Source organism: Lactuca saligna, chromosome 6 (assembly GCF_052625555.1).
Source record: "Lactuca saligna cultivar CGN05327 chromosome 6, ASM5262555v1, whole genome shotgun sequence".
NCBI lineage: Eukaryota > Viridiplantae > Streptophyta > Magnoliopsida > Asterales > Asteraceae > Lactuca > Lactuca saligna.
The window spans coordinates 106620778-106634446 of NC_136422.1; the positions used below are offsets into that span (position 1 = coordinate 106620778).

The following is a 13669-nucleotide window of genomic DNA, read 5'->3' on the forward strand; positions in this document are numbered from 1 at the left end:
TGGTTGACAATGTACCATGTCGTAAGACGGTAGGGTGCATATGGATCTTCAAGAAGAAGACTGACATGGATGGGAACGTAAACACTTATAAGGCACGATTGGTTACGAAGGGATTTACTCAAACTGCTGGAGTTAACTATGAAGAGACCTTCTCGCAAGCAACGAAGATTAAATTTATATGGGTTATGCTAACCATACCTGCATTTCATGATTATGAAATATGGCAAATGGATGTCAAAACCGCTTTCCTTAATGGTAAGTTGGTTGAAGATGTTTACATGAGTCAGTCAGAGGGTTTTGTCAATGCAAAGTACCCTAATAGAGTGTGTAAACTCGAGAAGTCCATTTATGGATTAAAACAAGCATCTCATAGATGGAATCTTTGTTTCGATGAGAAAGTCAAAGAGTTTGGTTTTTTGAGAAGCGAGGACGAGTCATGTGTATATGTCAAAGCTAGTGGGAGTATAGTTAGCTTTCTGGTATTGTATGTAGATGACATACTACTCATAGTAAACGACATTCCAACCTTGAAGGAGGTTAATTCTTGGCTTAGAAAGTGTTTCGCTATGAAGGACCTTGGGGAAGTTGCTTACATTATATGAATAAGGATATTAATAAATAGGAGTAAGAGATTAATAGGACTTAGTAAAAGTACCTACTTGGATAGAGTGTTGAAATGTTTCAACATGGAGGATTCCAAGAAAAGAGAATTGCCTATTCAGAGCAATACCAAACTGAGTAAGACTCAAAGTTCGAGTACCGATGCTGAGATAGAAGAAATGAATTGAATATCATATTCTTCTACATTTGGCTTGATCATGTATGCTATGACATATACTCGCCCTGATGTAGCCTTTGCTTTGAGCATGGTTAGCAGATATCAAGGGAACCCTGGTAAAACTTATTGGACTGCTATAAAGAATATTCTTAAGTACCTGCGGAGGACTAAGGACTGGGTCCTTAACCTCGGTGGGAGTGATGACTTGAGAGTGATAGGGTATAGTGACGCCAACTTTCAGACCGATAGAGATAATTTCTGCTCTCAGTCGGGCTGGTATTTACCCTAAATGGAGGAGCAGTAACTTGGAAAAGTTCCAAATAAGATATTGTAGCTGATTTAACATGAGAATCAGAATACATAGTAGCAAGTGAAGCGTAGAAAGAGGAAATATGGCTAAAGAACTTCATCGGAGACCTTGTAGTTGTACCATCTATAAAGGAGCCTATGGAGAATTTATGTGACAATGAGGGTGCAGTCGCCTTAGCCAAGGAACCAAGGGATCATGCCAGATCCAGGCACATCGACAAAAAATATCACTTCATAGGACATCGAGTAGAAGAAGGACTCCTTGTAATGAAGGGGTATCGTCAGAGGAGAACCCAACAAATCCCTTTACAAAGGGATTGGGTATGGTTAAACACTTGCAGCATGCTAGGAGTATCAGGCTGAAGGACGATATTAGTGTTAATGATTAGATAGATATTTAGAAACTTGTAATAGCTAAAATTTAATTAATATTTGATGATTGAATAAAAGGAGTTTTATTTATAAGTAAAGATACTATCTCGTGTCAATTAATTACTATTGTTTCAATTTTGCATGTTTTAACTTCCAGAATAATAAGATTATTCAAACTATCCACAATCGATCATACTTTGGAAGTAGGTTATGAAAGTAGATCGTCATGAATGGGTTTTTGTAAGACTGTTTAAGGTGTTAGACATTGCAAAATCTTGCCACAAACATTCATGAGTGCTCTTGAAATAAGATTTTAGTATTAGACTAAACCCACGCTCACATGAAACAGTTCGTGGAATTTATCACGAGTGATCATGAGAGGATAATATCGTATAGTCTTCAAACCAAGATATATGAGTTGTTGATTACGAGTTGGTTGTGCATTGATAGTGCGAAACCGCATCAGTAACTTGATGTTATAAAACATATTATTGTGTATGATTTAACAGGTAGTTAGTACAAACATATAAGTCGAAATTTATTTGTTCCTTTTATACTAAGAGGATTAAAAGCGATATTTTGGGCCCCTCAATGATTTTGTTTTGAATTATGTGGCGGGTCCGATCAGAGCTGAATTGATGTGTTCAATTAAGTTCTATGTCAAACAAATCAGAAATCGGGAAACAATCTGTTGGACAATGAGTATGACTTTATTCCATGTCTTGGTCCACACATTATATTGAAGAGTAGAGGATTATATAATCCCTTATCTAATAGACGCATCAGAGTTCGACAACAGCTTTTTAGAGCTACGACTGCTAATCAGATTTTGAATTTACATTGTTAGTTATAGTTAGACTTATCCAAGTGAGAGACTGTTGGATCAGGTGTCTAAGCCCATAACTATAATTGGTATGTACTTGACCCGATAATAGCATGGTCCATTTCGGGTTGCCTTCACCAGAACAATCTATTAGGATGGATATTTGAGAAAGATGTTAGTTGTGATTTATTAATATATTATAAGTATAATATATTAATTGAGAAGTGATATTATTTAGTTGGTATTGATCAAGAATTAATTTGGAATTAATTTAGTGATCAAAAGTGACTGATTGAATTAACAGGGACTGATTATGTAAATTAGTGATACATATGGTTTGGGCTAATGATTCATGATTGGTTTGAGTTGGATTAAGATTATGTGAAAGTCCATTAAGTGTTAGTCCAAATGAGTTGTTGGATCACAAGTCTAAGTGTAAGAATTAGGGTTTTCAAATGACTACTGGAATTCTACACTATAAGTACGTTCCCTTAGCTGATTTTAGTATCTCCCAAACCTCTCTCATATCCATCTAATTGTTATTGGTGTTTGCGACTTGTTGAGGCATCACACTTGGGGTGCCAAGCTCTTATAAGGCCGAGTTCTACAAGCTACATTAAAAGGTAATCTTATAACTAGTTTTTATGATACATATATCAAAGTTGCATGCTAGTTAGGCTTCATGCTTTGGAAAAATAATATTCCATGTATAATTATAGAAAACTTAGATCCAAAGCATTAGGGTTGTATGTTCACCATAGGGATGTTAGAGTACATAAAACCTATCAATAATCCTTAGCCTAAAATAATTAATTTCGAGTGGCTCAATATGGCCCAAAAGGTCCAATACTCCAAGTCTCATTTCTAGGCCCATAAATTATACTCCACAGTGGGCCATGGGGCCCAACTATCCAGACCCAGACTTATAAGGCCCAAAAACCCAAGTTTGCCACTCTACATGTGTATGTGAAGTGTACCTGGCACGTATGCTGACCTTGACCAAAACAGGAAGTTGACCCGTTATGTGCAGCATACTAGAGTGTACGCACGACGTACTGGCTAGCTTCCTTGGGGATTCATTTGTGACTTAATCCATTAAGTCCTCACGTCCATAAAGTGGATCTTGGTCCTTTAGGACATCCTAGTTCAGAAAGTCACAAAACATTATGTGTTTTCATGCATGGTTGCGGGTAAAAACATGATTTTGGTCCTTTAACCAACATTATGACCATCAAACACTTGCATGGTTGTGGCTTAACCATCACGGTCTGATTTTCATTACTCTAAGTGCTTCTAAGAGCTCAAAAGGACAACTCTTATGTTTTGAAACTATCAAGATTCAAGCAATCTCAACAATGGAGTCCAAAAGTGACATAAAACACCCCCAAATCAAATCTAAGCATGCAATGATCAAGTTTGAAGCTTGGTACCTCAAATGAGTCATAAATGGTGCGAATCTCATGGATCTACAAGCTCCCTTTGAATCCTTGCTCCTTCTTCAAACTTCTTTATCTTCTACACACCAAAACAACACTTAAATGCTTTCAAGTGGCTTCTAAATCACAAGAACACACAATTATGAGTTAGGGTTTTTGTGGTGGTTGTCTAAGGGTGAAAGGGAGGTTGGACCAAAGGCATAAGGTCCTTTATATAGGGATTGACCCCTAAAATTTAGGGTTTTAGATTATGCATACATACACTGCCCGTACTCTTGGTACGCTGGGCGTACATGAATGGCTTCCGCGTTCCTGTCTCTTGAGTACGCTGAGCGTACTTGGCAAAGTACGCCCCACATACGACACTTCTCAACCCAATCTTAAGGGCCCAAAGGTCTAAGCCCAAATCTTTTTAAAACTACTACCTTATATAAATAAAAATAATACCTTATAAATCCCGGACGTTACAATTAGAGACAACATTTGCTTTCTTATGCATCATGCATAAATTACTTCCTATGGTTTAAAATAGCAATTTCCAGAAGGTGATGGAGGGGGTTGTCGACAACTTTCTTCTACCTTTCTATCTATAGTATGCCTCGTTACCACCAAAACGCTTCACCCGTTCATATCTCAATTCTCAAAGCTATCAACAAACTTTTTTCGAAAAAGAAAGAGGATTTTTTTTTTCAAAAAAAGGGCTATCAACAAACTTGTGAAATCTATAGAAATATGTTAGCAATAAGAATATTATTATTATACTTTTTATAAAAAACTTCAAAAATTGTTTATGTGGTTTTGAAATTTTTTGAGCTTAGTCATTAATTTTTTTATCCTAAAAAACGTCCATATGGTTTTAAAACTTTTAATGAATGGTGCTTAACACCAATTCTATTATTTTTTGTTGTTAGGTCAATTAGGTCGAGAGAATAATAGTCTTTTCATACATCAATGACCACTTTTGAGGATTTTAATTTTTTTTTTCTTATTTAGAAAACTATAAAATAATACCCCTCGCTCCCAACCCCTGTAGCGCACCCTCTACCGCGTTATTTTCTACATGCTGGCCGCCACCATCGGCCACTGTCGACTAACAATTAAAAGTAAAAAAAAATCACAGATTATATATATATATATATATATATATATATATATATATATATATATATATATATATATATATATATATATATATATATATATATATATACATGGGTTGAATTTTATTTTTATATATTTTTGGTTCATTTGTCTTTGCATCAATAAGCTCAATAGTCACACACTTTCCATCGTTTATTCGGTAATCTATCATTAACAAATAAATAAACTAAATATCATAAAAATCAATATATTGGTATATGTTTTTCAATGTAAAAACATAAAATGTAACTGTTTTTCACGCACAAAAGATTGCGAAAACCATAAAAAAACATCAATTACTTTTTTTACATCATACAACCACCAAAAAGCATCATACAGCCACAAACAAACACCTAACTAAACACATGAAAACCTAACTAAAAACATGCAAAACACCTATTTGTTAGGGAGGTGTTTGATAATGTTCTTGTAGGTAGTGGTTGCCTTCTTCATGGTCTCTCGCATGTTGGAGATGGTGTCTAGCATGTTGTCGTCTGCTTTCTTAGCACCCTGGAGGACTTGAGTGGACACAATGTTGTTCATGCAACATGGAGTGGTGGGGTGTTGGATGATATCCTCCTTTGTGTCGTAATGGTTGATGATATTCAATTACACACCTTTTAGTGATTCCATTGTCTTATTGAGTTGTTGAATGAGGGTGTTGAGCACCTTCTCCATCTCTTCAAATTTCATGTTGATGTAATCGGCTGAGTGAATTGCTGAATAAGGGTGTGGATAGGAGGGGGCAAGAGGCGCCCTTTGTATAGGGTTTAACGGGATAAAGTAATCAGTGGGTTGGTGTTGTAATTACTTAGCATTTATTGTAGTTATTTACTAAAATTGATTAAAATTTATTTTGCTTGATAGGGAATGCTTTGGTATATGAAAATTGGACATGGTATGATGATTACATGCATTGAATATCTTTAATTCTCATCTATTAGTTTTAAATGCTTATGTCGATTCTCTTCTGTAGGTGTTCTAGGAAGGTGTTACGATAGCTTAGTAGGTGTATAGAAGATACTGATTTGCCCTTCAAATAGTTGGATATTACATTATCATTTATATCCTTTATATGGATAAGATGCACACATTAGGATTAGAAATACTTTGAATAATAAATCCTTAATTGGTGGTGGGTGAACATGTAGAGGATGAAGTGGTAGAGGGTGGCTAGAGGGGATGGTATTGAGGGGTACTGGTTAGAGGTAATCACCATTCATTAAAAGTTTTGAAATAATAATAATTTTTTTGAGAATAAAAAATTAAGGGTTGAACATAAATTTTGTTGGAATCAACTTTTTTTAAGTTTTTTTTGTTATATAAAATTAAGGTCTAAATTATTTTTACCATGCTTTAGTAGTAAATATGTTTGGTAAATATTTTTCCAATCGTTATTGTTTAAATATTTTTTTTCCAATCGTAAAAAACTCCTTTTATTTGTGGCCCGACAATACAAAAATTAAGATATTAGGTAAAGCTGTAAAGGTTCCCGCCATTGTGCATATTTTCGCGCCACCATTTATCCTAATTTCTCACAATTGAAAGGACTAGGACCTGAGCTAGGGTTACGCCGTAGCATCGTCCATCAATTCGAGCAACATGGAGTTGACTTCGCAAGTAGCCCAGCTTCTCAACAACACCCTCAGCCCCGACGGTGAAGTTCGCCGTTCTGCATCTGATGCTCTCGACTGCCTCTCTCCGAACCCCGATTTCTCCTTTGCTCTGATCTCCATCGCCGTCGGTGGTAATTTTCTCAATCTCGTCCCGTATTGCTTTGATTGAGTAGCTAATTTTGCTTGAGCTGTATACGCAAGTTAAACTGTTAATACATCTACTTATAAGATATAATTGTGTAGTTATTCTGCGCATTTATGGTACGTTTTTATTTTAAGAAGTTGACACATAGAAACAAAGTCGGCCTAGTCAATCTATATTCAGATTGTTTCCGTAGATCAATCGACAGTTTCTACAGCAGTTAGGACTAATTTTAGAGTTCCATAAATCCGATTTTCACGCAATCTGTGTAAGTAATATACCACTGGCATAAATATCGATGCTCAAATGGTATAAGCGCCGTTGATTATCTTATAACTCTCATTCTTAATGTTCAACAAAGCCAAAACTAACTGTAGTTTTGTATATGTAAGGAAAATTTCTAAATTCTATTCCATCCATTCAAGAAAAAACCTACTTACTGTTTCTTTGTTGTACTTTCAAACTACAAAAACTTTTAATACTTGTTATAATGTTTAATATGGTTATGAGTTGTTACCAGAAAACTTTAGAGTGCACTACAACTTGAATTTTAATGCTTGAAAGTCAACACATGTAGTAAATATCTTCTGGTAACAAATTAATGATTGTATGTAGCTGTAGTAATCTGTAATGAAATTGGAATATATTATTGAATTATATGATGATTACAGGAGGTGAGAATCAAGGTCAAAGCATTGCTGCTGCAACATATCTGAAGAACTTCACAAGGCGTAATACAATTCAAGGTGAAACAGCTTCAAGAGTCAACAAGGAGTTTAGAGACAGGCTTGTTCTTGCTTTGCTTCAAGCAGAACCTGCAATCTTGAAAGTGTTGATTGAAGCAGTATGTGTTCTTACTCTTATAAATTATCTTTTCATTTGATCAGTTTTTAAATTTTAACACATGATTCTGCAGTTTCGTCCCATTGTTGATGCTGAATTTGTGAAGCAAAATTTATGGGATGAACTTGTACCTCAACTGAGATCAGTAATTCAAGATAGTGACCTGGTTAATAGAAGTGGGAATTCTAGGTGGAAGACCATCAATAGCCTTACAGTTCTCCAGTCAGTTATCAGACCATTTCAGGTGATCTAAATAGTGTTAAACTGTTAATAGTGACTATTTGTGTTTCAAGTTCTTTTATGGTTTTGTTTTCACTAAAAAGTATGACCTGTTTTCCTTCTGGTAGTACTTTTTGAATCCAAAAATAGCAAAGGAGCCAGTTCCACCACAGCTAGAGCTAATTGCACAAGAAATTCTCATACATTTGATTTCTTTATTTCATCTATATGTGGAAGATCTGTGTGTTCAAAATAAAGTTAATATGGATGCTGAGAAGAGCCTTCTCATATTGAGCAAGTGCATCTATTATGCTGTAAGTATAAATGTTCTTTGAGAATTGAGATGAGATGACCCTTCTTTCTTGTTGTGAATACCAATCATAAAACAGCAAAGTATTCAGTTGCTACATTTTATAAATGTTATAAAATCTTTGTATTAAAGCAAAAAAATTGATGGTTTTGTAGGTGAGATCGCATATGCCATCTGCTTTGGTTCCTCTGCTTCCTTCTCTTTGCCATGATTTAATTCGTATCCTCCACTCTTTAAAATTTGAAGATTGTGATTCTTCTGAGGATGGATACATGCTGAGGTTGAAGACTGGAAAGAGGAGTTTGCTTATTTTCTGTGCCCTTATCACCCGACATAGAAAGTTCTCTGATAAGTAATGCATTAACATAATAACTGTTATTTTTATGGATCAAGTTTGATAAGCTTCAATTCATTTCTATCACTACTCATTTTGTTCTTTCTCTTTTTACAGACTAATGCCAGACATCATAAATTCAGCTGTGAAACTAGTGAAGTTTAAAACAGACTTCAGTGTAAGTTTCTTTGATTGGAAAAAGGGAAAAAAATGCAAGGAATAGCTATTTACTTTTATTTTTTTGTTTATTACATCATCCTACATTCATTTATTTCTATTACAATATTCCCCTTACACCTTTTTTTTTTAATCTTTTGAAAGCGTTGTATTTTCTAAGTCTACTAACTATATGCTACAGCATTTTTTACTTTAAATCATAGCCTTTGTTTGACCTTACAATGCTGTAGTAGGAAGAAATTCAAGTGGGATGCTATTTCTTGCGTTAACCCATTTCAAAAAAACATATTTTTTATAGTGGGTGGCATCAAAGTGTTATTTTAAATCATAGCCTTTGTTTGACCTTTTAATGCTATTTTTACTTTAACCTTTAATATAGTAATGTGTTGATTTAATATTTGTTTTATACAGAAGCTGGATAATCTGGGAGAGAGGGTTATGTCTTTAGCTTTTGATGTTATATCTCGACTTCTAGAAACAGGCCCAGTGAGTTTTCATTCAGTTCATCAGCTAACTAATATTTGTTTTCATTTTATTCCTTCTCACAAATGAATTATAATCATCTGGAAACAGGGATGGAGACTTGTTTCACCACACTTTTCATCTTTACTGGAGTCCGCAATTTTTCCAGCAATAGTAATGAACGAAAAGGTTTGATAATTATTGCTTCAATTTTTCTGTTTGTTGTTATTATAAGTATTATGATGGTTGTTAATTGAAAACGCATTTGCATCAAAATATTAAGCAATGTTCACATTGGAATAATTTCTTCTTTTGGAATAGGATATTACGGAGTGGGAGGAAGATTCAGATGAGTACATAAGAAAAAATCTCCCTTCTGAATTGGTATACACTTGTTCTATTTTGTGTTCATTACTTATTTATGCAACAATGACTCACCTTTTCCCCAATTTGTTTGACAGGAGGAAATTTCAGGATTGAGGGAGGACTTATTCACTCCAAGAAAAAGCGCATTGAACTTACTTGGTGTTATTTCAATATCAAAGGTCAGTTTTATCCTTAAGTCATTGAACTATGAAATCCTATCGAGTTATAGTCTTTATAGCATTTTACTAAATGTTTTCAGATGCATTAAATCATGTTTGTAGGGCCCACCTGTTGCAGCTTCACTTACATCTAAACGTAAAAAAGGTGAAAAAAACAAACAAAAAGGTCGCAGTTCTATGGGGGAGTTATTGGTGCTTCCTTTTCTCTCCAAATTCCCTACTCCATCTCACACAAATACACCAGTAAGGAAGATCACAAATGAGTAAGTTCACAAATTCTTTTTCTGATTCAATAATTTCCACCTTTTCTATTAATATATTTTTTTAACTTTGTATTCATTTCATTCCTAGCAGTTATTATGGCGTTTTGATGGCATATGGCAACCTTGTAGATGTAAGATTTCAATCAGAAATGTTGATTTATTAACAATTGTGAGATATAAAACCTTTTCCAAGACTATTAAAAGTAATAATCATCATTTTACTTACAGTTTCTGAAGGAACAGAAACCTGCATATACAACTACACTAATCCGCTCAAGAGTGCTACCATTGTACAATGCATCTTTCTGTGATCCTTATTTGGTTGCTTCTGCTAACTGGATTCTCGGAGAGCTTGTTTCCTGTATTCCTGAAGTGCGTTTCTTTTTTCTTTTTCCTTTTTTCATTTTAGTCTCTTGTCTATACAAAAAGACATTAACGCCCTCGATTATTTTCAGGAGATGAGCTCTGATGTATATACCTCACTGTTAAAAGCCCTGACAATGGAAGACACAGAGGATATTTCATGCTACCCTGTCCGTGTATCTTCTGCTGGCGCAATCGCTCAACTTGTCGAGGTGTGTAGATTGAGATTGTTTTCTTCCGATTTCGCCCTTTGGTTTTAAACATTTGTTTATTTTTTTCATATTCCGGTTTTACCCTCTACAGAACGAATTCCTTCCACCCGAATGGTTACCAATTCTTCAAGTTGTAGTTGGTAGAATCAAAGAGAGTAACGATGAAGACACTGAGAGTGCCATTATGTTTGAAGTTCTTAAAACTTTAGTTGAAGCTGGAGGTGATGCTGTTGTACCTCATATCCCACATATTATTTCACTACTGGCTCAACATATTCTAAACCATATTCCTCTTAGTCCTGAGCCTTGGCCTCAAGTAAGTTTAATTTTTTTTTTCTTTTTCAATTTTGTCTGAATAAATTTCTGTAGTTTTCAAAATAATATTTCTGATTGTGGTTGTATTATATATAATAGGTGGTTGCGCGAGGTTTTGCAGCATTATCAGTAATGGGTCAGTGTTGGGAGGAATCATTTCCTGGGGGAGTGGTGGATGATGCACAAAGTGATGTTGTGGTGTCTGGTAGAGCCACCATTGACAAAGCTTTTACAGATCTTTTACAAGAAGCTTGGCTGAGACCTATGGAAGATGAAATTACAGAATCGCCCTCGCCATCGTCATGCTGCATGGATGATTCGTCGACACTACTCGTATTCATCATGTCTAATCTCGACGAATGTGATGAAATCCAGATCAAAAAAGTTACAAACCTCTTACATGCATGGGCCCACCGAATTTCAAACTGGAGTTCTTGGGAAGAAGAAGAAGATTTATCAATCTTCAATTGTATCAAAGAAGCCGCTCACCTATACAGAAAAGTTACTGTAACAAACTTCATTCGCAGGTCAAACAGCGGTCAACCCTCCATTATTGAAAACATTGGTAGCTTTGTCAGCAGTGCTTTTTCACAGTATCCTTCTGTGATCTATCGAGCAGCATCTTCGGTTCATATACTCTTGCATCTTTCAACTTGTTTTCCTGATGAAGAAATTGTAATGAGGGATTTGACCATGGCTTTTTGTCATTCAGCATTTGATTGTTTTAGAGAACAACAATCAAAACCTTCTCCTCTTTGGAAGCCATTGTTGCTTGCTATATGTACTTGTTATTCATGCTATCCTGATGTTGTTGAGAATACATTGGAGAAGGATCGAGCTGAAGGGTTAAAAACGTGGGCCCGGGCTCTTTGCTCCATCTCCTCCACCGAATTTGAACATGGATTAACAACAGAGAATGAAATCAAGTTAACTGGTAAATAAAATATTTTTAATTCCTCTTTGAAACTCTTCACTGGATTACTTAATAATAATAATAAAATTTTCCAGTATTAACCTTGGCAAAAATGATTACCCGAATGATTACCGGGGGGAATGACGGTGGCGGGTTGTTGTCGGAGTGTTTGGCGGCAATGATGGAAGCATCTGTGCGGTTGAAAGAAGCTCAAGAGGAGGATGAAGATAACGATGAAAATGAAGATGAGAACAACACTGATGATGACACTGAGGATGATGAAGATGATGATGATGATGATGATGAGGTTTGACTTTTTGACTCTCGTAGACCTTTTTTTTAACATTAACTGTTATTTATATCAAGTAAAAAAACATGGGATTTGGAATTATATCTTTGTTTGTTCTGTTTATTAGGATTCAGAAGATGATGGTGTACATGAAGAAACCGAAGAACAATTTTTGGAGAGGTGTGCCCAAGCAGCCATTGAGATGGAAAACGGGACTAATCTGGAAGAAATAGATGAGGAAGATGAAGAGCAAGAAATAGAAATGGGTATGTATTATTAAGTTGTTCTGTTCTTTCCATATTAAGTAAACAAGGAACTGTGACTGAGTAACTTACTTTTTGTGTGCAGGAGAGTTGGATGAAGTTGATGCGCTAAGCATTGTGAAGTCGTTGATAGAAAGTAATCGTGAAATAGTTTTGCAAAGAGCGGATTTGCCACAACAAGTTGTTTCAAGCTTTGTTGATGCCTTCCCTGGTTTGGTTTTTAAGATATAGGCATAGGGTGATATTTCTTTGCTTCTTTTGGTGTGCCATTTTTGCATTTAAATTGAGGAAAGTTGGTGTGATTCTTTTTGTGGAGTTATTATATAAGAAATTGAGGAAAGTTGGGTGGTGGGATATTATTGGATTTGAATGGTTTGACTAAGTGGTGGATGTGTATATTTTTATAAATGAGTTGATATTCATATGTATCTGAACTTTTATATTTTGTCCTCAGTTGTTTACTGAGTTTATGTGTGTGAGTGTGGTATGTATTTTGGAAGAAGCCATCTTTTGTACGTGATTTTGCAAAGTAAATAAATAGCGATATTTGACTGCTCAATTGCTGATTTGTTGCGAGGATGCAAGATTCTTTGCTTTTGTTTTATACAAAACAGTGCAAATGGTTTTGGTGGTTAGTTGAAAATTACTACTTTGTTCCAATGTGTTTTCAACAAGCACTAGTGGTCTAAATTTTTTTATTTTGTCTTAAGTTTGATTCAATTTGCTTTGAACTTTTATATAATGATAATTTTGTCTTTGCCTTTGCTTTTTGTGTTTTCTTTATTTATTTAAATACTTTTGTAATTAAAAGAAAATAAAAATACTCTCTCTCATAAAAACCGAGTGTAGTTTTTTCCTTATTCACTTCGGATTGCGGGTCTAAATGAGTTTCAAGAACATCACATTTAGATTTAGTTTCAAGCACATATCATGTTTAGATTTGGGTTTAAGAACAAATCCTTAAATCAGACATATATCATGTTTAGATCTAGGTTTAAGAACAAATCGTTAAAACAGATCTAGAGGAATCATTGAACTTGGATCTCAACTTCACTGAAGAAATCACAAAGAGAGAGAGAGAGAGAGAGAGAGAACCCCACACTCGGAGGTATTTGTAGGATGGTTTTATATTTGACCATAACTCGTATGATGTTTTATCGGATTTCTTTCGTGAGATCTTATTTAAAAGGTAGTTAGTTGAAAGTGTAGCTTCCCCCCACATTGAGGGTGGCAGCCCCGAACTTAACAACATAGCATTCATCATTTTCTTTAAGGTCCGATTTTTCTTTTCTGTCATGCAATTTTGTTGTGGTGAATAAAGTGCAGTAAGCTCATATATGATACCATGAGTTGTACATAATTCCTCAAACGGTGATACATATTCACTTCCACTGTCACTTCTTAGTACTTTAATTTTCTTATTAAGTTGATTCTCAACTTCACTTTTATACACTTTAAACTTTTCTATAGGCTCATCTTTACTTTTAAGTAAATAAACAAAGCGTAATTTAGTCAATCATTAATAAGAATGATACAAATACTTAT

General features: G+C 34.9%; 1 protein-coding gene across 1 annotated transcript; it reads left to right on the forward strand.

Annotated features, from left to right (window-relative positions):
* Positions 1-6352: 6352 nt before the first annotated feature.
* LOC145000617 (ARM repeat superfamily protein) lies at positions 6353-12577 on the forward strand. The gene is made up of 19 exons (XM_078959877.1): positions 6353-6605; positions 7288-7460; positions 7533-7703; positions 7807-7992; positions 8144-8340; positions 8440-8500; positions 8911-8985; positions 9073-9150; positions 9283-9345; positions 9423-9506; positions 9609-9769; positions 9861-9900; positions 9998-10141; positions 10225-10344; positions 10436-10660; positions 10759-11593; positions 11668-11879; positions 11989-12127; positions 12210-12577. Exons 1-19 carry the CDS (start codon positions 6461-6463, stop codon positions 12353-12355), a joined length of 3255 nt encoding a protein of 1084 aa, XP_078816003.1. The 5' UTR covers positions 6353-6460; the 3' UTR covers positions 12356-12577.
* Positions 12578-13669: the final 1092 nt, after the last annotated feature.

What these genes read in the sequence shown, in the direction of transcription:
- LOC145000617 (XM_078959877.1), top strand. Translation starts at nt 6,461, where the DNA reads ATGGAGTTGACTTCGCAAGTAGCCCAGCTTCTCAACAACACCCTCAGC. An exon ending in CATAGAAAGTTCTCTGATAA is followed by an intron (nt 8,341 to 8,439) that starts GTAATGCATTAA and finishes CTCTTTTTACAG; the next exon opens with ACTAATGCCAGACATCATAA. An exon ending in AGTTTAAAACAGACTTCAGT is followed by an intron (nt 8,501 to 8,910) that starts GTAAGTTTCTTT and finishes TGTTTTATACAG; the next exon opens with AAGCTGGATAATCTGGGAGA.